Source organism: Puma concolor, chromosome D3 (assembly GCF_028749965.1).
Source record: "Puma concolor isolate L17-30 chromosome D3, mPumCon1.1.hap2, whole genome shotgun sequence".
NCBI lineage: Eukaryota > Metazoa > Chordata > Mammalia > Carnivora > Felidae > Puma > Puma concolor.
Genome location: NC_141678.1, coordinates 29,374,271 through 29,397,716, shown reverse-complemented (window position 1 = coordinate 29,397,716; position 23,446 = coordinate 29,374,271). Strand labels below are relative to the sequence as shown.

General features: G+C 49.8%; 2 protein-coding genes and 1 long non-coding RNA gene across 6 annotated transcripts in view; 1 reads left to right on the top strand and 2 right to left on the bottom strand.

The window, feature by feature from the left end:
* Positions 1-7,995: 7,995 nt before the first annotated feature.
* Positions 7,996-9,684, bottom strand: LOC147575459 (uncharacterized). The gene is made up of 2 exons (XR_015242412.1): positions 9,514-9,684; positions 7,996-8,205 (listed from the first exon to the last, which is right to left on the bottom strand). It is a non-coding gene; the product is annotated as an uncharacterized LOC147575459 (long non-coding RNA).
* A 90-nt stretch (positions 9,685-9,774) lies between these two features.
* On the top strand, positions 9,775-13,098 carry TMEM191C (transmembrane protein 191C). 4 transcript variants are annotated; one of them, XM_086682342.1, is made up of 10 exons: positions 9,775-9,985; positions 10,293-10,416; positions 10,605-10,655; positions 10,805-10,882; positions 11,016-11,072; positions 11,193-11,252; positions 11,427-11,491; positions 11,575-11,647; positions 11,884-11,924; positions 12,717-13,098. In XM_086682342.1, exons 1-10 carry the CDS (start codon positions 9,831-9,833, stop codon positions 12,829-12,831), a joined length of 819 nt encoding a protein of 272 aa, XP_086538468.1. In that variant the 5' UTR covers positions 9,775-9,830; the 3' UTR covers positions 12,832-13,098. The 4 variants fall into 4 exon arrangements, with proteins under 4 accessions (XP_086538468.1, XP_086538466.1, XP_086538467.1 ...); XM_086682340.1 differs by lacking the exon at positions 12,717-13,098 and adding an exon at positions 12,005-12,246; XM_086682341.1 differs by lacking the exons at positions 11,016-11,072; positions 12,717-13,098 and adding an exon at positions 12,005-12,246.
* Positions 13,099-21,403: 8,305 nt separating this feature from the next.
* Positions 21,404-23,446, bottom strand: part of PI4KA (phosphatidylinositol 4-kinase alpha) — a 113,993-nt gene continuing 111,950 nt past the window's right edge. The window contains exons 54-55 of the mRNA XM_086682310.1: positions 22,963-23,046; positions 21,404-21,862 (exon numbers count right to left, since the gene is read on the bottom strand). Of these exons, the coding sequence (XP_086538436.1) occupies positions 21,811-21,862; positions 22,963-23,046 (136 nt within the window). The 3' untranslated portion in view covers positions 21,404-21,810. The remainder of the gene's footprint in view (positions 21,863-22,962; positions 23,047-23,446) is intronic.

Below are 23,446 nucleotides of genomic sequence, written 5' to 3'. Positions count from 1 at the left end.
TCTTGTATGGGGCCTCTGTGTTCTGTGCCTGTTCTCTTCTGCTAAATGACACACTGCTTTCCTGTGTCCAGCACTTGCAAGACCCAGGAGGGTGGGAGCTGGGATGGGCCATCTGCCCACTATTGTCCTAAGGGCGGGTTTCAGGTGAAATGGCCCCAGGGGCTGGAATCTCACTTGGCCATGTGTGTGCATCCTGGGGTTGGGCTGTGGACCAGGGAACCAGCACCCTAGGGTCAACATCCTTTTGGGCAGTGTTGGCCTGAGTTAGCCTGTTCAGGAAGCAGTGGATATGTAGATAGGGACAGGGACCTGGTGGCCTGGATGAAGGGAGGTCTGGCTTGGGCCCAGGACCACCTGTTGGAGCAACAGAGTCATGCTGGGGCAAGACAAGGGCTCTCTACTGCACACTGCTCCTGATTCCTGCTTAGGGTAAAGGGGGGAGGAAGGAAAAGATAGTCTTAAGTTTCCAGGGGCAGAGACAGTAGTTCCAGTTCCCTGGTGGATTGTCCCAGCTACCAGAGGGGAATCCCAGAATAAGTGAAGATCCAGTAGGAGGGGCAGGGCTGGGGCCAGGAAGGTGGTCAGCAGCGGATGACCTCAGACCCCAAAACTCCAGAAGAATATGGACATTGCTGCTCTAAACCATGGTAAGCTCCATTGAATTATTTTTATTTCTTCTTTCAAGTGTGTTTTTTACATTTGTTTTTAAGTAATCTCTACACCCAACATAGGGCTCGAACTTAACCCTGAGATCAAGAGATGAATGTTCTACCAACTGAGCCAGCCGGTGCCAACTGTTCAATTCTTTTAAAATTCATGGGGCACCTGGGTGGCTCAGTTGGTTAAGTGCCAACTCTTGATCTCAGCTCAGGTCATGGTCTCACAGTTCGTGGGTTCAAGCCCCAGAATGGGCTCTGTGCTGATGGTATGGAGCCTGCTTGGGATTCTGTGTCTTCTCTTGCCCCTCCCCTGCTTGTGCACATGCACGCTCTCTAAATAAACTTTATTATTTTATTTATTTTTAATTGTTTAAAATCTTTATTTTTGAGAGAGAGAGACAAAGTGTGAGTGGGGGAGGAACAGAGAGAGAGGGAGACACAGAATCTGAAGCAGGCTCCAGGCTCTGAGCTGTCAGCACAGAGCCCGACGTGGGGCTTGAACTCACGAACTGTGAGATCATGACCTGAGCTGAAGTTGGATGCTTAACCAACTGAGCCACCCAGGAACCCCAAATTTTGTTATTTTCTTTAATGTTTGTTTATTTTGAGAAAGCACGAGCAGGGGAGGGGCAGAGAGAGATGGAAACACAGAATCCTAAGCAGGCTCCAGGCTCTGAGCTGTTATCACAGAGCCCCACTTGGGACTTGAACTCACGAGCGTTGAGATCATGACCTGAGCTGAAGTCGACGCTTAACCGACTGAGTTACCCAGGCGCCCCATAAATAATAAAATAAAAGAAAAGAAAGAAAAGAAAAGAAAATTTGTTTTTGTTTTTGTTTTTTTTCCACGTACTAACTGAACATAGTTTAAATAATCAAAAGCTTCTTTAAAAGGCTTAACACGGGTGCCTGGGCTGGCTCAGTTGGAAGAGCATGTGACTCATGATCTCGGGATTGTGAGTTTGAGCCCCATGTTGGGTGTAGAGATTACTAAAAAAAAAAAAAAAGAAAAAGGCTTAAAACAAACAAAAAATAGTCTTTTGTTCCCTTAACCCCATCACAATGTATGCAGACCCCCACTTCTAATTTGTAGCATCATTTATGCATTTATCTCCACATTTCTTAATAGTAGGCTTATACTGCTGTCTTATCTCATCCTTTTCAGAGTTGGGACGTATAGATGGGGATTTTAGTTCAGCTTAGTGCATTTATACCCTCTTCCCCTTCCCTTAAATTCCCCCAGATAGTTTAGTTTAATCTAGGGGTTGGCAAACTTCTGTAAAGCAGCCAGATAGTAACTATTTTAGCCTTTGTGGGCCATACAGTCTCTACAATGACTTCTCAACCCTGCTGTCACTGTGCAAAAGCTCCCACTAACAACATAAGGAGGTGGGCATGGCTAAGTTTCATTTAACTTCATTTATAAGAACTGGTGCAGGGGCGCCTGGGTGGCTCAGTCGGTTAAGCATCTGACTTCGGCTCAGGTCATGATCTCATGGTTCATGAGCTTGAGCCCCACGTTGGGCTCTGTGCTGAAAGCTCAGAGCTTGGAGCCCACTTCAAGTTCTGTGTCTCCTCCTCTCTCTGCCCCTCCCCCATTCTCTCTCTCTCTCTCTTTCTCATAAATAAATGAATAAATAAATAAATTAAATAAATAAATAAAACTGGTTCAGTGTGCAATTTCTGAATCCATACTTGTCATTATCACCATGTATTTGTTTATTGCTGAACCAAGTGGTGTAGTGCATCTTTTTGTACAATCTTTTGTTCTTCTTGAGGTTAATTATGTTTTCAGTTACTCAGATTGATTTGTGTCTCCATCTTCCTCCACCCTTTAACTCTGAAATGCTTCCCAGTACAGCTTTCCACAGAATCAGATGCTGTCTATTCTTTTTCCCTCAAGGGACATTCTTCTGGAACCTGATGTTTTCCTGCACCAATTTGGCAGGAGTTCTCTTGCTTTTTTTCCTGCACTGGAAGCCCACTTTTCTGGATCCCATGTGTTGTTTTCTCAGGTTACCTCCTTGTGTAGGTAGGATGTTTTATCTGGTACATCCTGAGAAAGAACACATGGGAGGTAGGTTTTTGAAGCTGAATGTTGAAAATGCTTTTAAACTACTCAGAATTGATAGTTTGGCTGGGAATAGAATTGTAGGTTGGATTTCATTTTCCTGTTGAATTTGCAAGTGTTGCTTCATTGGCTTCTACCTTCCAGTGTGATGAGAAGTCCAGTTCCCTTTGTATGTAACCTTCTCTGGAAACTTCTAATATTGTCTCTTTATTCTAGATGGTTTGTTCATTCATTAGGTTGGGCACTTGGTGGATTGGTTTCATTCTGGAGACCCATTCCCTTCAGTAAACTTACTGATTTTTAAAACGTGTCAGCAATTATTTTGAATTTCCTTTCTTGTGTTTGTGCTTTGCTTATTGCATTTTGTTCTCTTTTCATAGATGTAATCTCTAAGGAAAATTTAATTTTTTTTGACATTTTCTTCTGTTCCTTGCATAGTGTCTAGTTCCTTTTTAGATTGCCACTTTAGGTTAGTTTTTATACTTAAAAAATGTAATTTTAAAGGCTTTCTTCAAATGTTGGGTGACCTTAGCAGGCTCTGATATTCAAGAATGAGACCCTAGGGGTGCCTGGGTGGCTCAGTCATTTGAGCATCCGACTTCAGCTGAGGTCATGATCTCATGGTCCATGAGTTCAAGCCCTGTATCGGACTCTGTGCTGACAGCTAAGAGCCTGGAGCCTGCCTCAGATTCTGTCTCTCTCTCAAAAATAAATAAACATTTAAAAAAATGAAACCCGAAAAAGCATCTTGGAATCAATCCAATAGTTACCTAAGATGTGTGGAATGGAGGGAGATGAGACACTGAGCTGGCAGTGGCACTTCTGACAGAGCCTTCTGCCAAACTGGAGATTCTTAGTGCTAGGGGCTTGAAGAACATTCTAGAGAATGGTGAAAGGTGAGACGAAATACTCTATTGCAGGCAGACTCTAAGTCAGGGCCAGGCTGGGGAGTCGTTCCATGGTTAGAGATCAAAGACAGGTTCTGAGCTGTAAGTACCACTGTTCCCTTCCATAAAGTGTTTGGTTTATTATTTTTTTTAAACATGTTTTTAAACTTTTTTATTTTTTACTTTTATTTATTTTTTTTTAATTTTTTTTTCAACGTTTTTTATTTATTTTTGGGACAGAGAGAGACAGAGCATGAACGGGGGAGGGGCAGAGAGAGAGGGAGACACAGAATCGGAAACAGGCTCCAGGCTCCGAGCCATCAGCCCAGAGCCTGACGCAGGGCTCGAACTCACGGACCGTGAGATCGTGACCTGGCTGAAGTCGGACGCTTAACCGACTGTGCCACCCAGGCGCCCCCTACTTTTATTTATTTTTAAGAGACAGAGACAGAGCATGAGCATGGGAGGGGCAGAGAGAGAGGGAGACACAGGATCCGAAGCAGGCTCCAGGCTCTGAGCTATCAGCACAGAGCCTGACACAGGGCTCGAACCCACAGACTGCGAGATCATGACCTGAGCTGAATCGGACGCTTAACTGACTGAACCACCCAGGAGCCCCTGGAGTGTTTGCTTTAAAACATGCCTCTTTTCAAAAGCCATTTGAGGTAGATGGCAGTAAAGGAATTCTATGTAGTCGAGAATGAGCCGAAAAAAGGAACAAAGAGGGAGGAAAAACTACTCTGTTGCCATTAGGCCAGAAGATGTGACTGAGCGTGCTAGTTGGCTCTGTGTGCCTAAACAAGAGGGAGGGGAAAAGGTCAGGAAGAGTGAACTAGAGGCTGTTTCCACTTTCGTGCATGAGGAAGTATCCTGGATGCTAAATATTTCAAGAAATGTTTCCCACAAGACCTTCTACGAGAGCATTTGCTAAGTTGCACACCAAATGTACAGGAAACTTTTGAATGGTTCATTCTTCAAACCTGGTAAAAGCCAGGGTGTGTCATTAGAGTCTCAGGTGTGCTGTGAAACGTTACTGTTGGTGATTCCAAAGTGCCACCTGTGCTTCTGCATGTCCTCTGCAGGTAATATGCACATCCACTCTGAACGAGAACGTGTGAGACCTACACTAAAGTGGCCTGGCACCAAATCTGCTCTGACCACCCCCTTGGCACAGGCTGGCCTCTGCCCTCCTACAGCCCTGGGCCTTGAAGAGGAAGGAGCCTGCTGGGAGGCAGTGGGGGACCCTTCCTAAACCTGGAAGCTGCACAAACCTCACGCTAAGGAGGGCAGTCACCTAGCAGCTGGCTGGAGGAGTGTGGTCAGCACAGGCTCCCTGGGAGAACAGGTAGCCACGTGCCCCAGATTGTCCTCTGCCTACAACAAGCTGAAAGATGGCCTCTATGCTGTAGAAACCAGATAGGCAGAGAGGAAAGGTCTGATTCTTGGGAAAGGCAAGCTGGGCAGGCCTTGGCATCAGCATAGGAGGCTGACCCACCCTCGGGGCCCAGGCTGTCTTCCTCAGCATCAGGCAGTGTAGGAGGCAGGGATGCTGGAAGTCTTACCAGTTACTGCCCAGCCATAAAGAACCCCCTGTCCTGGGCACTTGGCCTTCTGGGAGGAGAGCAAGCAGCTCCCCTCCCCACTGCACTGGTCTCTGCTAATGCCACTGACCAGTGAGTTTAGGAAATATCAACAAACAGTCTTGGTGTTAACCTATTTCATGTTCAGCCCTTCTTTCTGGCCACAGGCGACAAAGCTGGTTGCCACCTGCAGGCATCCCTGGTGTGAGATCAGGGCCGGCACCAACGGAATGTCACCATTGGCTTCTCTCTGTCAGGTGGGTGTGCATCCATGTGACATCTGAGGAGCCCAGGACAGTAGACTGTGTGTTGGGCCCAGAGTCCTGGGTTCATTGATGGTGCATGGACATGGCCCCTGACCTCTTGGATCCTTGAGTCATGTGAAGGCGACAGGCAGATAAAAACTAATGCTAACCCGAGTCCTCCATAGCCAGCACTGTACCAAGTGCTCAGCAGCACTAGCTCTTGCGTTAACTCAACCCTGGGGGTAAATGGTAGTACTGCCCCTGGATCACCTGAGATGAAACACGTCCCAGAACTCACAAGGGAGGGGGACGGTGTCCACAGGAGGCTTGTGTAGCTCTCGAGAGGGTCAGGCCACTTGGAAGGGGACTGCAACCAGAAGCAATGGCAGTGGGGGGCTAGGGGGAGTGTCCCAGGCAGACACAACAGTATATACGAAGGCCAGGAGGAGGAGTCGGTGTATTTTTGGAACTGAAGCAATTTTCTTGTGGCCAGAGAGATGTGTGTGGTGGGGGAGGGTGGCACCCAGACTCTAGCCAGGCGGGGAAGGACCTCCAAAGCCAAATCAAACAGTTGGGCTGATCCCAGGGTGTTGCGGCAATGTGTACCTTCCCACCATTGCCATTGCCTCCCCAAGTGGGCCCTGCGCTTGGGGGGCCACCCCCAGCATTCTGTCCACCGGTGGGCCTGGCCCATCCTCAGGAGAGGGAAAGGGGTGTATGCACATGCTCAGGTTGTCATAACAGAGCACCACAGAAACCAGAGCTGAACAGTAATTTCTCATGGTCCTGGAGCCTGGAGGCCTGAATCCATGTCTCAACGGAGTTGGTTTCTCCTGGGGCCTCTCTCCTTGGCTTGTAGATGGCTGTCCTCCCTCTGTGAGTGTCTGTGTCCACGTTTCCTCTTATAAGGATCCCAGTCAGATTGGCTTAGGGGACACCCTAACAGCCTCATGTTAACCTAATTACCCCTCTAAAGACCTCCATCTCCAAATACAGTCACATTCTGAGGTGCTGGGTCTTCCAAGCTTAGGGATTCTGGGGGACATAACTCAACCCATAACAGAGGTGTGCCATGTGCAGCTTTAGGTGGCCGCAAAGGTGCCAGGCAGCCCTCTGTCCACACCACAGGCTCTGCAAGCTTGGCCTCCTGGCCTCAGTGTCTGCCTTTCCTTCTGAGGGCAGTAAGCCCAGCGCCCAGGCCCTTGCTCACTCAGATCCTCTCTGCCCTCAGCAGGCACCTGCTGGGCCCCTATGTCCTGCAGTGAAGGCGTCTCATCCACAGCAGGCCACCTGGGGAGCTGGTGAGGCTCCGTCCTGGGGCCCTTTGGTGGCTGCCTTCCCTGCCCTCACCCCACCTTCCTCATCAAGCTTTCTTGTTGCATGTCCATATTGCACTGTCGCCTTGGCCACAGGCTACTGCAGAGGTGTGTGGAACAGTTGGTTGTGGCCACAAGGGGCCTGCGGTAGCCATGGAGGGGGTGAGGGAGAAGTGGTGGCTTCCATCTTGGAGTGACAGGAGGCACCAGGAGCCTGCAGTGGGAGTCTCCAGGCTGCGTGCCTCTGGAGGTGAACGTCGCTGTCTTCAGTCCCCTTTCTTGGCTCATGCCAGTGGACTGTCAGCAAAACCCCTGGGATCTCACCTTCCCATGTCCCTACATAGCCTGTCCACTTAGGGGAACACAGACAGCAGCATTCAAGAGCAGCTCAAGGGAGGCAGCTGCTCACCAGCCTCTGTCCTTTGGTAGGAGACACAAGGTACTGCTGGGGCTATTGCTCTGCTGCAGTGCCAGGCAGCTGACCCAGCCAGGTCGGGAAAATGGCAGGGGCACCAGGGTCCAGGGGTGTCCTTTCAGGGAAGCAGAGGCAGGCCTAGGGGTGTGGCAGGTTTTGGCAAATGAGCAAGGGGCAGGCTGTGGGGTCAGAGGAAGGACGTGGTTTGGGGCCACAGCTCTTCAGGGTCATGGCTGGTTTGTGGCCTACGCTCTTGGACAAGATGCCACATCTCTGCACTGGAGACGGCCTGTCCACATGCCCATTCAACAACTCTGTGTGCCAGGCCCTGTCCTAGCTGTGCTCCTATTCCAGTGCAGGACACAGTACAGATTGTAGGTGGGTACCCATGCTGGGTAGACACAGGAAAAGTGCCGTAGGAGGTTGTGATTTGGGGTGGGGTCGCCAAGAAAGGCTTTCTTAAGAAGCTGGAATTGCGGGGAGGGTTGAAGGACATGAGGAAAGGGCTGGGCAAGGGGAAGAGCAGGTGCAAAGGCCCTGTGGTAGGTAGGTGAGTCTAAGGAGCAGTAGGGGACAGATTCCTGGGCTCTGAGGCCGGTTGCCTGGAAGAACAGGCTAGGCTGAACACCGTGAGGGCATGGACTTGTGGGAAGCTGCCAGAGAGCTGAGAGTGTGTGTGTATGCGCGTGTTGGAGGCAGGGGGGGAGCAGTTGACCTCTGGTTGCTGTGGGTAGATGAGGTGGGAGCAGGCTGACTACTTAGGAAGTTTTGGAATGATCCGGCCTGGAGGAATAGCATTGAACATGTTTAAAAGAGGTCAGAAATTGGAAACTTGTTTTTTATTTAAACTTATTTAACAAGGGTTTCTGTGTCACTTACTAGTGCCAGATGTGTTCTAAGGGCTTTGCAAACATCAGCTTCTTTATTCTTCATAACAGCACTGATGAGGTAGGTGGCTTCTCCCCTCACAGTGGAAGTGGACGGACAGGGCAGTAATTTGCCATGCAGCAGGCCCCAGGATTTGGGGATAGGCTGGAGGGAGGGTGAGAGAGGTCAATGAATCAGGTTTCTAGGACATCAAGAACATCAAGGTTTCTAGGACAACAGCTGGAGGAGAGGGGGCAGGACTACCTGGGGGGGCCATGGGGGCAGTGTTGGTGGTGAACCTCCTGGTGAGGGTGCATGGGGAGGGGGTCACCCCTCAGGGTGGCAAATGGGCATCACCACATGGGGAGGGCTCAACTGCAGGACACTGTGTGACATCTCCGAGGGAGAGAGGGGATGGAAGAGGAACAGCTGTAGTGAGAGGGGCCGGAGATGAGGGAACCCGGTGCAGGGAAGGGGCTTTAACCAGGAAGCCAAGACCTGCTTCCCTTGGGTGAGTCCTTGGGACCATGGGCCATTCCCCTCCCCCTGAATGAGCCTGGCTTCAGGAGAGTCCTGGACGCCTTTCCTGGCAAGCGAGCTATAGGGCAGGTTGGCACTGGTCAGAACTGGTGGCCAGGTGCCCATCTTCGAACAGCACCTGAGACTCGGCTCTCTTCTCCAGCACCTGTCCTGAGACTTTGTACGCCATGCAAAAGAACTTTTGATTTTGTATTCTTTTACATTTTTAAAAGTTAAAAAAAAAATTTTTTTAATGTTTGTTTATTTTTGAGAGGGACAGAGACAGGATGCGAGTGAGTGAGGGGCAGAGAGAGAGGGAGACACAGAATTGAATCAGGCTCCAGGCTCCGAGCTGTCAGCATAGAGCCCTACGTGGAGCTCGAACTCACAAGCTGTGAGATCATGACCTGAGCTGAAGTCAGATGCTCAACCGACTGAGCCACCCAGGCGCCCCTAAAAATATTTGTTTTAATTTTATGTTAGAGCACAAACGAGCAGGGGAGAGGGGCAAAAGGAGAGAGAGAGAATCCCAAGTAGGCTCCACACTCGGCGTGGAGCCCAACGCAGGCCTCTACCCCATGACCCTGGGATCACGACCTGAGCCCAAAATCAAGAGTTGGAACTTCAACCTTCTTCCTTTTAAGAACATCTCCTTCTTCCTTTAAAGATCTTGCCCATTTACCTGGTAATCATAGTTATTTTAGCATAAGTCCTAAATCATATTTTTTCACTAGATGAGATATCTCTAGACATGCCACCTAATTTTTAAACAGAACACTAATGATTACAAGTTTCCTTTTTGTGATTACTGTAAAGCCTTTAACGAACCATTTAATGCCTAGTGTTTTTTCTTTTTTAATTATTCCCCAAATTTTCAGGAGTGGAATAATTGGGTCAAAAGATCTGATGGATCCTGATATATATTTCCAAGTCTTTTCCACAGGAAAAACTGACCAGTTTGCAAGTTCCATCTTCAATTGGGGAACCAATGTTGTCTCCATTATTCTGCATTAGGTATTAGTATTTTATTAACCTTACTGATCTGATCTTGGCTCTTGCATAACATTTTTTGCGTGAGGGACGAAGCGTGATCCTGCCTGACCCTCGTCTACCGCGGCTCTGGGCGGGGCGGGGGTGGGGGCGTGGGGGCGTGGGGGGCGTTGGAGGGTGCGCTGTGCTCGGGCGCCCCCTGTCGCCCATTGTGACGCCGGTCGCGTGCCGGATTCCCTAGGCGAGCAGCGGCGGCGGCGGCGGGGCAGAGCCCCTAAACCATGGCCGAGTCACGAGAGCTGCTGCTGCAGCTGCAGAAGGACAACCGCGACGGGCGACTACGGAAGCAGGAGCTGGAGGAGCTAGTGCGGGGGCTTGAGGCCGAGAGCGAGAGCCTCACCGGGCGCCTGCAGGACCTGCGGGAGCGTGAGCGCAGGTGCGCGGGAAGCGGGGCTCAATGGGGACGAGGCGGGCGCGCGAGGGTCAGTACTACGGGTGGTGGCACCCAGGCCTGGGCAGAGCGGCTGGCCGGCCCGTCGGTTACGCCTCCCCGCAGGGCCCGAACCTCCGCTCTAAGCCGGCGGGACCTGAAAGATCTACTCAGGGGACCCACGAAGGGGAGGGTGCAGCGACCCGGCGCGGGCTTCCTCGGCCTCACTAGTAACTGGCCTTTCCCGGCGGTTGCGGGAGTCTGAACACCCGCCGCCTCCCTCGGTGGCACCGCCTCAGTTTCCCCTCTGCAGCCTACAGCGGAAGCGAAGCCAGGCGGCGCGGGCCCAGAGAGGCGAGGCGCGCGAGGCGGCGCGGGAGCGCGCGGAGCGCGCGCGCGCGCTGCTGGAAGCGGCGGAGCAGCATAAGCAAGACTTGGTGGGGCCTGGGCCTCGACTGGGGCTATGCCTGCGGAGAGGGCGGGGCCCTAAATAGGACCCGGGCAGGGTCGGGACCCAGTGTGGGGCCGTTCCGATGCTGGGACCCCGCCCCGACTGAGGTAGGGCCAGCAGCAGAGCCTGGGGTCTCTGAGAGGCCCAGACTGCCCCCCTCAACCCTATCCACAGGAGCAACACAACCGGCAGCTGCAGGAGCAGTGGGAGGAGCTGTCAAGTCAGGTACAGTCAGGAGGCGGCCTTGGTCTCTAGCTTCCCCTAGGAAGTCCCGTTGTAGTTCTCGCCCCGGTTTTTACCCTGTCCCGGCCTTTAAGGACATCCCCTGCCCCTTGAAGCCCCGCAAACCCCGTCCTCACAAGACCCATCCCTAGCTCTTCTACTACGGAGGGGAACAACTGAGTCAACAGCGCGCAGAACAGCAACTCGGGACCCAACTGATGGCTTTGCAGGTGTTTGGGTGGGGCCCCCAATGCCGGAGCGGCGGTGCGAGCAGCTCCCTGAGGGGCGGGGGTGGGCCAAGCGGACGCGTGGGTGGGGTTCCGGGAGTGCTGGGCTCCTGACATTCCTTGGATCCGTCGGAAGAAACAACTGGAGATGGTGGAGGCCAAGCACGCCAAGCAGGCCGAGGGCCTGCGGCAGGTGCGAGCGAAGCTGGGGTTTGAGGGAGAGTGTCGGTTTCGAGTGTGGGTGGAGCCTGGGCAGGTGCAGGATGGAGAGGGGTTATTATCCCAAGTCTCATCAGGGCCCCCCACATCCCAGGGCGTGCAGCGGACGGAGGAGGCTTGGGCCAGCTTTCAGGAGCAGAGCGGAGTCCTGCAGGTACGACCGCCCTCAGTCCCAAGAGCAGCTCACCTCCGACTCCACTGTGGCTCCCACTCCTCCACCCCCAGAGCTGCTCCTCTCTCTCCCCGCCCCACCCCACCCCCAGATCTCCTCTGCGAGTCCTGGGGCCTTACTCCCCCCCCCCCCCCCCCCCCCCCCCCCCCCGTCCAGGAGCTGCAGGGAAAGGTGATGGAGGCGGCGGCTACGCTGGACGCCTCGAGGGGCGGCCCGGAACTGTAAGGGGTTCAGGACTGTGGGGGTAAGGTGGGGTGGCTGTGGAACCGAGGCAGATCGTCCACCTCGATGCCCTTCCCGGCAGGTGCGACTCCCAGCCTCGACGGATGCAGGACTGCGCGGGCTCGCTCATGGAAGAGGTGGCCAAGGCTGACTGTGTGAGCGCGGGCCCTGGGCGGGGCGCGCTGGAGTCGGGACCCAACACATGGGAGATACCCACACCCACGGGGTCCCACCTGCCCTCGAGGGCCCGCCCCCCGACGGAATCGCAACCCCCGTACCCGCCCTGCGGGAGACTGGTCCCCTACGATTCCCTCCCGCTCCTTGAGAGACTCGGACCTCGCGGCGCCCTCCGCTCCGGCGCTGAGCTAGACGCTGCTCCGTCTTTCCGTAGGAGAGGCGGCTTTTCGGCGGCACCTGCGGAGCGGGCCTCAGGTGAGCCAGTGGCAGGCGGCGGGCGCGCTGGGCGTCTTGCCCGCCACTGCCCGTCTGTCCGTCCGTCCTTGGGTCCGCAGGCTGTGGGCTCTGGGCGCGCTGCAGACGCTGCTGTTGCTCCCGCTTGGTTTCCTGGCGCTGCCTATGCTCTGCCTGATGCTGGTGAACCCCTCCGCCCTTCGCGGGGGGCTCCCGCGCTTCGACTTGGACGCAGCCTTCCGCGGTTTGCGCTACACTCTGTCCCCGCTGCTCCAACTGCGCACGCGCGGCCTGCTGCCCGCCTAACGCGTATCATGCCGGCCGTGGCCACAAGCACTAAGCACTTCTGTCTCCTGTGTGGTTTCTGGGCGCCTGGGGGGAGGCCGAGGGGAGACTCCTGGGGTGGGGGGTGTAATGTGTCGCTCGGCCCAGCGGCCCTGGCACCTCCGGCTCAGAGGGTGCTGGGCCTTCCAGGCGGTGCTTAAGTTTGCAGAGGCTGTCCCGGGCGCCTCTCGGCGGAGCCCGCGACTCGGGAGTGAGCTGGGTGCGTCCTCGTCTGACACCGGCGCCTTGGGCTGGCTCGCACCAAGGAGCTCCCGGGAGGGGTCCCCTTTCCTACAGCCCCTGCTGCCACGCCTGAGCCAACTCGGAAGTTGGCCAGTATCTTTTGCTAAACTTGCTTTTTCCCTGCTAGTGAGCCTGGGGGTTGGGGGAGCAGGCCGGTCAAGTCCTCTCCGTGGAGATCCGTGGTTCCTCTGGCCCGGCTGCTTGGGGGTGATTTAGTTCCCCACAGTACCTCTTGTTTTTTTTCAGGGTCGGTTCTTCTCGGTGCGGGTCCGGGCATTCCTCTCCTGTGGTCCGCCCCGCTTTCCGGGAGTCCCAGGCCTGCTGGCAGTGCACGTGCAGCTCACCACTGCAGTCTTTGTGAGGACTCGTCTTTTTACTCATGTGAAATGCTCTGCTTAGTGGAAATGATGAACCTTGAGTTTCATTTTGCCCTACTTTTACCCATTACATTTTTTGGTAGTAAAATTGTTCCGTGTATCTCCTTGTTGCTGGCGCAGCACACAGGTTTTTGCTGTGGCCTCCAAATAATCGTTTTCTTATTGATTTGTTGGTGTTTTTTTTAGTCTTTTGGGAGTTAAATTTGTTTATGTAATCCTGTGTATAAAATTCTATCAAATTTAAGACTTAACGTGCTGTGTCCTAAATGGATTTCATTCTTGGGGTGCCTGGGTGGCTTGGTTGTGTTTGACACTTGCCTAGGAGTTGTAAAGATATTCTCAAACGATGGCTTATTTTTTTTAATTTATTTTTAATTTTTTAAATTTATTTATCTATTTTTAGAGAGAGAGAGAGAGAGAGAGAGAGAGGGAGAGAGAATTCCAAGCAGGCTCTGCACAGTCAACACACAGCCAGTCACAGGGCTCAAACTCACCAACTGTGAGACTACGGATGATGTTAGCTTAAATCAGGAGTCCTGTGCTTAACTCAGCCAACCAGGTGTCCCTCTCATACCTTACTTTTTTTTTTTAATTTTTTTTTTCAACGTTTATTTATTTTTGGGACAGAGAGAGACAGAGCATGAACGGGGGAGGGGCAGAGAGAGGGAGACACAGAATCGGAAACAGGCTCCAGGCTCTGAGCCATCCGCCCAGAGCCCGACGCGGGGTCGAACTCATGGACCGCGAGATCGTGACCTGGCTGAAGTCGGACGCTCAACCGACTGCGCCACCCAGGCGCCCCTCATACCTTACTTTTAAAATAATTTTATTTTGAGAGAGAGAGGGGGAGAGAGAGAGAGAGAGAGAGAGCACGCTTGGGGGAGGGGCAGAGAGAGAGAATCCCAAGCAGGCTCCACACTGTCAGCACAGAGCCCAACGCAGACTCAAACCCACTAACCTTGAGATCATGGCAAGAAATCGAGTGCAGCGCTTAACGGACTGAGCCACCCAGGTGCCCCCCCTTTAATACTTTTAATTGGTGTAAACATTTTGTTTAGCCATTCATTATAACATTTTGTTGCTAACCATTTTGTTTATTGATTCATGCATAGATGGCCATTTGGGTTGTTTCCAACCTGTGGTTGTGGTAAATCATGCTTCTGTGAACAAATATTTGAGTCTCTGCTTTCACTGCTTTTGGGTGTGTACACAGAAGTGGAATTGCTCGATTAGTACTTCTGTGTTTGATTTTCTGAGGACCTGCTCTACTCTGTTCCACAGTGGCTGCTGCACTTTACATTTCCACCAGCAGATCACAAGGGTTCCGATTTCTCCACATCCTCACCAACATTGGTTTAAGTTTTAAAAATAAGGAAAAATGCGTGCCTTAGTTGGTTGAGGGTCCAACTTCCATTCAGGTCATGATCTCACGTGAGGTGGAGCCCCACATAGGGCTCTAGGCTGACAGTTCAGAGCCTGCTTGGGATTCTGTTTCTCTCCTTCTCCTGCATTCATGCTTTCTCTCTCTCTAAATAAATAAACTTTAAAAAATTAAAAAAATAATAGCCATCTTCATGAGTGTGATTTTCTTTTGCTTTCAGTTTTTAGGCATCGCGTTATTTTTTTCTTCCAAGTTTTTTATTTATATTTGTCTTTATTTTTTATAGTTTATAATTACAGAATCAAATCCATGAAAGAAGATGTTTTGGGGAAGTCTAGCTTTTATCCCTGTGCCCTCTACCCTCTTGCCTGCATTCCCTTAGAGGAAACATTTGATTGTTTTAATGGACTCTTCTTTTTTCCCCTTAGCTAAGTGAAATATATCCAGTCACAACCTCTTCCCTCTTCCCAGTCACAACCTGTTCCCTTCTTAGGTGAACACATGGACTTCTCTGCTCCTCTTTTAGCACCTGGCTCTGAGCAATGTCAGAGAAGTGGTGTCCTTTACTGAACTGCAATGACATGGGTGGATTCCCATGATTTGCTATATTACATCAATAACTCAATGAGGAGCCTTCTGCTAACACTTTTCTGTATTTTTCCAGATAGTCTTTGAGATGGATTCCTAAAAATGGGATTGTGGGTCAAGGCTGGCTCCATACAGGATAGTGCTGGAGACCTGCCCTTTCCATTCCCACCATCACTGGATATGTCCCCTGTTGTCACACTGGGGATTTTTGTCAGTCTGAGAGGTGAGAAATGGCACTTCAGTGCAGTTTTAATATGCATTTATCTTATTATCAAGGTTAAGGAGCCCTGTGTGGGGCTCAAACTCACGACCCTGAGATCCAAGACCTTAGCTGAGATCAAGAGTCAGATGTTTAACTAACTGAGCCACCCAGGCACCCCAAAGTTAAGGATATTTTTATATTTAAGTGCCAGTTACCTTTCTTTTTCTGTAAACTACTCATATCATTTGCGTATCTGAAAAATGTAGGATTGTAGGGTTTTCTTCTTCCTCGGTTGGCATTTTCACTTTGAGATCTTTACTGTTTGTCTTTTACTTTGTTCATGGTGTTTCTTTTGCTATCCATACACTGGTTGTAACATTGTACCTGCCTGTATTGATTCTGGATTTTGGTTAGGAAAGTTCTCCTCACTTCTAGGTTATTGAGGAAACTTACCCATGTCGTCTAACATTTGCATAGTTTTCTTATTATTTTTTCAAGTAATCTCTATGATCAATGTGGGGGCTGGAACTCTTGACCCTAACATCAAGAGTCATACACTCCTGGGGCGCCTGGGTGGCGCAGTCGGTTAAGCGTCCGATTTCAGCCAGGTCACGATCTCGCGGTCCGTGAGTTCGAGCCCCGTGTCAGGCTCTGGGCGGATGGCTCAGAGCCTGGAGCCTGTTTCCGATTCTGTGTCTCCCTCTCTCTCTGCCCCTCCCCTGTTCATGCTCTGTCTCTCTCTGTCCCAAAAATAAATAAACGTTGAAAAAAATTTTTAAAAAGAGTCAGACACTCCTCTGATTGAGCCAGCCAGGCACCACTTGCATGGTATCTTAGTTCACATTTCAACCTCCAGTCCATTTCAGACTTAACTATGGTTTATGATGTGAGGATCTTTTGCACGTCTGTAGAAATTTTAGACTCGGCTTGTCAATTCTCATAAAAATGTCTGGGAAGTGAATGCACCGAATTTAGAGATCAATTTGCAGGGACTTCAGTCTTCTAGTCTTCAAACATGATGTCTCTGTCCAGTTTTTACTTCTCTCAGCAATGATCTGTATTTTTTTAGTGTGACGGTCTCGCACATCTTTACTTTTAGCCCTAGATATTTAATTTTTTAAAATTGTTTTAAAAATTAAAAAAAATTAACTTTTAAAAAAAATTTAATATTTATTTTGAGAGACAGTGAACAGGGGAAAGATAGAGAGGGAGACATGGAATCTGAAACAGGCTCCAGGCTCCTAGCTGTCAGCACAGAGCCTGACGCAGGGCTCGAAACTACAAACCATGAGATCCTGACCTGAGCTGAAGTCAGATGCTTAACTGAGCCACCCAGATGCCCCAAAAATTAAAAAAAAATTTTAAAAATGTTTATTTATTTTTGAAAGAGAAAGAGAGTGCAAGCAGGGGAGGGGTGGAGAGAGAGAGAGAGAGAGAGAGAGAGAGAGAGATCTGAAGCAGGCTCCAGGCTTTGAGCTGTCAGCACAGAGCCCGATGCAGGGCTCGAACCCACAAATTGTGAGATTATGACCTGAGCCAAAGTCAGACGCTTAACCGACTGAGCCACCCAGGCGCCCCTCAGTATTTTATGTTTTTGAATGCTATTAAAAATGGTGAAGATTTTTTAAAATTTCATTTTCCAACTGCTCATTGGTAGCATATAGAAATACAACTGACCTTTGTATATTGACCTTGTGTACTGCGATATTGCTGAACCCCCTTAGTTCCCTGAGCTTTTCTGTAGATTCTTCAGGACCTTATAGACAATGTTATTGTGCATGAGCAGGATGGTTTCTCTTTCTCCTTTCCAATCTATCAACCACTATCCTTACTGCACTGGCCACACTCTCCCCCAGTACAATGCTATTAGAAGTAGTGATAACGGGCAGGGCACTCGTGTCTTGCTCCAGACCTTGGGGTGGGGGGGGGGTACGTCTTGAATATTTCATCGTTAACATGTTAGCTGTGAGTTTTTTTCTCAGATGATCTTTATCAAATTGGAGATGTTTCTTCTTTTTTCTAGTTTGCTATACTAGAAGAGTAGAGTAGTCCATACTGACAGTTGCCCTGTTCCTGTATTTCTATTGCATTTTATTCTATCACACAAATAACCACAGTTATTTATTGTTGAAGGACATTTTGGTTAGTTACAGTTTTTGGTTATGAATAGTGCACCTCAGAACATTCCTATTTGTGTCTTTTGGTGTACAGGTTTTGCACCTGTTCAGTACCTATGTAGGAATGGAATTACTGGGTCATAGAGTAGGAGATTCTCAGCTTTAGTGGACACGTCAGTTTTCCAAAGTGGTTGTAGCAGCTTGCACATCCACCAGCAGCTTTGGAGCATCCTGGTTGCTCCACATGCTCACGACACCTGATATTGTCTTTTCAGACGTGCAGGTGGGTTAGTAGGTATCACGTTGTGGCTTTAACTTGCATTTTAAGCTGAACACCTTTTATTATTATTCAATGGCTCAGGATAATCTGTTTTGTGAAATGCCTCTTCAGCTCTTTGTCCATTTTTCTAGTTTGTGTCTTAACTGATTTTTAGTAGTTTCTTATAGAAGTCCTTTGAATAGATACATGTACTGCAGACATCTTTCCAGGTTTGTGGCATGCTTTTTTTTTTAATACTTTTTAAAAGCTGATTTGTTTGCATAATCTCTACACCCCACGTGGGATTTGAACTCATGACCCCAAGATCAAGAGTCACATGTTCTACCGACTGAGCCAGCCAGGCACCCCTGTCGTCCCTTTTCAGATAGTTGAAATTAGTTTTTTTCCTTTTATGATTAGTGCTGGTTTTGGTTCTAAGAAATCTTTGTGTGTCCCAAAGTCATCAAGCCTGTATTTTCTCTTCTGTATTTTTTTCCTAAAAGTCTTAAACTTTACCTTGAACATTCAGCTCTACATTTCACCTGGAATTTTTATGTCTGATGTGACACAGGCAGTGAGGATTATATTTGTTTTTCTATACTGATATCCAGTTGATGTGACACCATTATTGAAAAGACTATTCTTTCCCTACTGCCCTGCAATGTCTTTATGTATGTGGGTCTATTCCTGGACTTCTCTTCCATTGTAAACCACATTGTCTCAACTACTGTAGCTTATGGATAAGTCTCGATATCTAGGCTTGTTGGTTTTTAAGATTGTAATAGCTGTATTTTGACCTTTGTATTCCCATATAATTTTTATTTTTATTTTTAATTTTTCAACGTTTATTTATTTTTGGGACAGAGACAGAGCATGAACGGGGGAGGGGCAGAGAGAGAGGGAGACACAGAATCGGAAACAGTCTCCAGGCTCTGAGCCATCAGCCCAGAGCCCGACGCGGGGCTCGAACTCACGGACTGCGAGATGGTGACCTGGCTGAAGTCGGACGCTTAACCGACTGCGCCACCCAGGCGCCCCCCCATATAATTTTTAAAAAATATTTGAGAGAGAGAGCACGAGCAGGGGGAGGGTAGAGAGAGAGGGGGAGAGAGAATCCCAAGCAGGATCCAGACCCGCATCGAGCCCGACATGGGATTCGATCCCACAACCCTGAGATCGTGACCAGAGCTGAAATCAAGAGTTGGGCGCTTAACTGAGCCACCCAGGCGCCCTTCCCATATACATTTTAGATGTGCCAGTTTCCACCATAAAACTTTCTGGGATTTTGGTATTTGCAGTGAAACTATAGATCGATTTGGGGAGAATAATCTGTGGGATGTTGAATCTTCCAATCCATGACTATGTTACTCTATTCGTTTAGGTCTTCTCTCAACAATTGTACTTTTCAGTATTTCTTCTTTCATTAGATTTATTTTCTGATATTTGATGTTTTAGGATCCAACTCTAAATGATACGGTTTTCTTTTGTTGCGAGATATACGTTGTACACATACACACACAACTTGACTTTTGTATATGAATCTGTATCCTATCACCTTGACTATAGATATTTATCGATTATCTGGATTTTCACGTACACAAATTCCACTTCTGAGTTTTGTTTTTCCTTTCCAGATTCTTAAACTGTTTCCTTTTATTGCTTGACTGGGCTGACTAGGGCCTCCAGCACAAGGTCTTATGGGGTGGTGGCAGCAGGCACGTGTATACCTTGTTCTTTATCTCAGAGGCACCCAGTGCTCACCTATAAGCAGGATGGGTTTTTTGCAAACACATCAAGGAAGTTCCTGGTCCTTGGGGCATGGCTTTATTTCTAGTATACCCTATCCCAAGTGTAGACCAAATTTCCCTAATAAACTCCTCAGAGGCATCAGGCTCTTGGGTTGGTCTTTAGTCACCAATGTCATCAAAACAGGGATATTATTGTTCTTAAGACTGATTTATAGAACTTAGGTCTTTTATTTTTTAAGTAGGCATCACGCCCAATGTGGGGCTTGAACTCACAACTCTGAGGTCAAGAATCGCATGTTCTACTGACTGAGCCAGCCAGGCACCCCTGTTAAGATTATTATTATTTAAAGAAAAAGAGTAGGCAAGAGGGGAAGAGAGAGAGGGAGAGAATTCCAAGAGGGCTCCATGTTCAGCACAGAGTCTGATGTGGGACTTGATCCCATCACCCTGGGTCATGACCTGAGCTGAAATCAAGAGTCAGATGCTCAACCAACAGATTTATTCGGCCCCCTCTCCTCCACCACCAGTTAAGATCTTTAAATTTGTTTTCAGTCTCTAAAGAGACCTTATTTTCTTTTTTTTTTTTTTTTTTTTTAATTTTTTTTTCAACGTTTATTTTTATTTTTGGGACAGAGAGAGACAGAGCATGAACGGGGGAGGGGCAGAGAGAGAGGGAGACACAGAATCGGAAACAGGCTCCAGGCTCTGAGCCATCAGCCCAGAGCCCGACGCGGGGCTCCAACTCACGGACCGTGAGATCGTGACCTGGCTGAAGTCGGACGCTTAACCGACTGCGCCACCCAGGCGCCCCGAGACCTTATTTTCTTGTCAGCTCACAGATTTAGATTTTCTGCCCAGTATTATAAATAGCATTTCTAATTTTTCAAGATCTATAGTTTGCCATAATGCCAGAACTGTGTATGTTGCATTTGACTTCCTTTTTAAGGCCAATTTGACAAGTCTTTTCAAGGAGTGTGGTTTGAAATATTTCTACTATGTTTGAATATATTTCTACCATTTTACAATGTGTTTATATCCTGCTTTTTCTATGCTCTCCCCACCCTTATGTTCTGGTTGATCTTTCTCCAAATTACACCCTATTTTCTGGTATCTTTTTAAATTTTTTTTTTTATATTTTTATTATTGAAAATATTTTAAACGTTTATTTTAGAGAGCGCAAGCAGGGGAGGGGCAGAGAAAGAGGGAGGGAGACACAGAATCTGAAGCAGGCTCCAGGCTCTGAGCTGTCAGCACAGAGTCTGACACAGGGCTCGAACTCACGGACTATGAGATCATGACCTGAGCCGAAGTCGGACACTCAACCGATTGAGCCACCCAGGTGCCCCTGTAGACTGCTTTTTGTACAGGCTTTGCATGAGGAATGGGGCATGAACCGTGAGATCATGACATGATCATGACAGTGTCCCTGCCCGTCAGGATCATGACATGAGCCCAAATCAAGAGTTGGACGCTTAATCAATCTATCCGGGCATTCCCTTTTGAATTTTTTAACTTACATAATTGGCTTTTTCATACTTTTTTTTTTTCTTTTTTAAGTAGGCTCCACACCCAACATAGGGCTTGAACTCACAACCCTGAGATCAAGAGTTGCATGCTCTACCTATTGACTGAGCCAACCAGGCACCCCATATTTTTTTTGAATATACTGCTCAGGACTCAACTGTGCTTCCTGAAGCTGAGTATTTATCACCAACTCTGGAATCCCACTGGAAGCTGACTGGAGCTTCTCCTTCACAGCTTCCCCTTTTGCTTTATTTTGGTAATTTCATTGTTCTCTGGTTTTCTCTTCATCTAGATCTACTGCTTAAAGTTAAAAATGCTGTTTAAACTTTAGTGACATTTCTAGTTGCCCTGTGTCATCCTCTTCTTTTAGTTTGGGGTCTTCCTATCTGCTTAGAGGGTCACAGTGGGTGGGAGTAGGTGGCTGTTGGGGGCTGGCTGCACAAAGGTTTTTGAGTCCTGGAGCAGAGGCAGGACATGGAGCCACACCTGTGCTGGCAAGAGACACGGATGGGCGGTTGGGTGGCCTTTAACAGGAGCCGGAACAGAGCAGTTCAGGAAAATGCAGTGTGATTGTTGGTGCATCTGCGCTGTGATGAGTCAGTTGTGAAGTGCATTAACCTGGGCCCCTAGAGGCTTCCTGGTGGGCTGCACTCTGGGTGGGAGAGGGAACACTGCCCTGCTGCCTTCCCAGCATATCCAGGAATCACCCCTCAGCTGAAGGTACACCTGGCACTCCACACTTTTGCTGGTTTTTATTTTGTTCACATTGGTTAAATCTTAAGTTGAATATAATTTTTTATATACAAGAAAATACTTCATGTACCTAGGGAATGTGTTGGGAATGTGTCCAGTGCAAACGAATTATTCACACCCATGCAGAGAGTGTCGCCAGAGGATTGTCAGTCATCTCAGTCTCACGTGTCACATGTGGGTTACACTAGGAAGGAATGGATTGCCAGGCTCTGCATGGTGGACTTTTGTCTTATTTGTCCTATAAAAATAATTCCAATGGATGGAATGACGGGGCCACCAGCAGTTCACCCCCTTTGACCACGCACAGCAGCCAGGGTGGGGCTGTGCTCTCTCAGCTCTATGATTGTGGGATGGTTGGGGGGCGGCCATGATAGCTGGTCCAGCTCCACCCTCAGTAGGGGATGTCGTTCTGATAGTACTGGATCATGTCGTAGGTCCGGCTCCTGGAAGGAGAGTGGAGGGAGGCTGTAAGGAGACTGTCTCGGGTCTGGGTCCCTCTCCCCGCTGCGTCCTTCATGTCTGCCTGGAGAGCTGCATTGGGGAAGTGCCCCTTTTCTCCTCTCTGAAGGTGCAAATGCAAAATCGCAGACCCTCTAGCCTCCCTGCCAGCCTCTCTTCTAGGGACACTCCTTTCCCCACCTGTGACAATGACTGTGTGAGCTCCTTTCTGCTGTCTCCTCCTGGGCCTCCTCAGCCAAACACCACTCTGCCCCACACTCTGGTAGTAGCTGGACTAAGAGATTCCCAAAGATATTCCGTGTCCCCAGACATAGTGACTGACTCTGCCCCCTGGCCTGCCACGTGGCATGCAAATGACAGCTCATTCTCCTCCTGTCACACCCTGCAACCCACGCCCGTCCTACTCTGCCAACAAAACAATGGAGACCTCCCTCGTCCTGCCTTTTACACCCCTCTTGTCATGTTCCTCATGCTTGCCCTTGAGCTGCCTCCCGTTCCTCTGCTCCTGTTAGGCCCACCCCAGCCGGCTCGCCGTCTTCCTTGGGTTCCATGTCTGCACCTCCCAGAGGGGAAGCTTGGCTCCCCGACTGCCCAGGTGCTTAGCCGCTCTGCCTTCAGAACTGGAACCCACCTCTTCTCATGGCTCCACTATCATAATGGCCAATTGGCCTGTCTCCACCCTGGGCCACCTGTCACTGCCCAGGCGGCAGCGTGAGGAAGGTGTGGGGAAGCAGGGGTGGGGCTGAGGCCTCTTCTGCTCCTCAGCCAGCCCACTGGGCTGTGCTCGCCTCCTTGCATGCCCTTTGCACCAGCAGCTTGCTTGGCCTCGCAGGCTGGGTCCCAGGTGGGCACGGTTTCTGGCCTTTAGGCCTCTGTTGGGTGTTCCCCTCAGCATATCCCTGGCCCCTCTAACCCAGTACCCTGTCACTCCATGAGGGCTCCCTTCAGGAGCTGTGGTACAGAGTACCCTGGGACAGCAGCATCTTCGTCACTTTGGCCCAGGCGTGGCCCCACGCAAGGTGCCTGGAGAACATTGGTGTGTGGCAGCAGGCTCCGGAGGGGAAAGTGGAAGGGGGAGACTCACCTGTTACTGAGGAAGCAGCTCTGAATGACCTTCATGATGAAGTTTGCAGCCTCTCTCTCGGTCATGTTGGGGCTGAACCTGTGCCTGGGGGGCGAGGGCTGTGTCAGGGCTGTCCCCTGCCACCTGTGGAAACTGCTCCCTCTAGGCTACTCTCCCGTGGGATGCGGTCTTGCTAACAGACCACTTAGCATTTGTGGGAATTTGTTCCCTCCTGGGAATAGCTGTAAGGGGGAGGGGCACTGTTCCCAGCTGGCTCTGGAGGGCCTCTCCCCTTCCCCAGCAGAGCCTAGGGCTAAGCCGCTGCAGCCTCAGGCTGGAGGTAAGGCCTGGCACTGCATCCTTGAGAAATGAAGGGATACCTGGAACATCTGCAGCCTGGTGCAGTGACAGCGCCTCACCAGGAACCCTGTCTGCTCTGGGGTTCTGAGGAGAGCGCTTGGCCTTGATAATGATCACATTTACCAGCACTTGAGAGGCTCCCACC

What these genes read in the sequence shown, in the direction of transcription:
- TMEM191C (XM_086682338.1), top strand. Translation starts at nt 9,831, where the DNA reads ATGGCCGAGTCACGAGAGCTGCTGCTGCAGCTGCAGAAGGACAACCGC. An exon ending in AGCAGCATAAGCAAGACTTG is followed by an intron (nt 10,417 to 10,604) that starts GTGGGGCCTGGG and finishes CCCTATCCACAG; the next exon opens with GAGCAACACAACCGGCAGCT. An exon ending in AGGTGGCCAAGGCTGACTGT is followed by an intron (nt 11,648 to 11,883) that starts GTGAGCGCGGGC and finishes GTCTTTCCGTAG; the next exon opens with GAGAGGCGGCTTTTCGGCGG.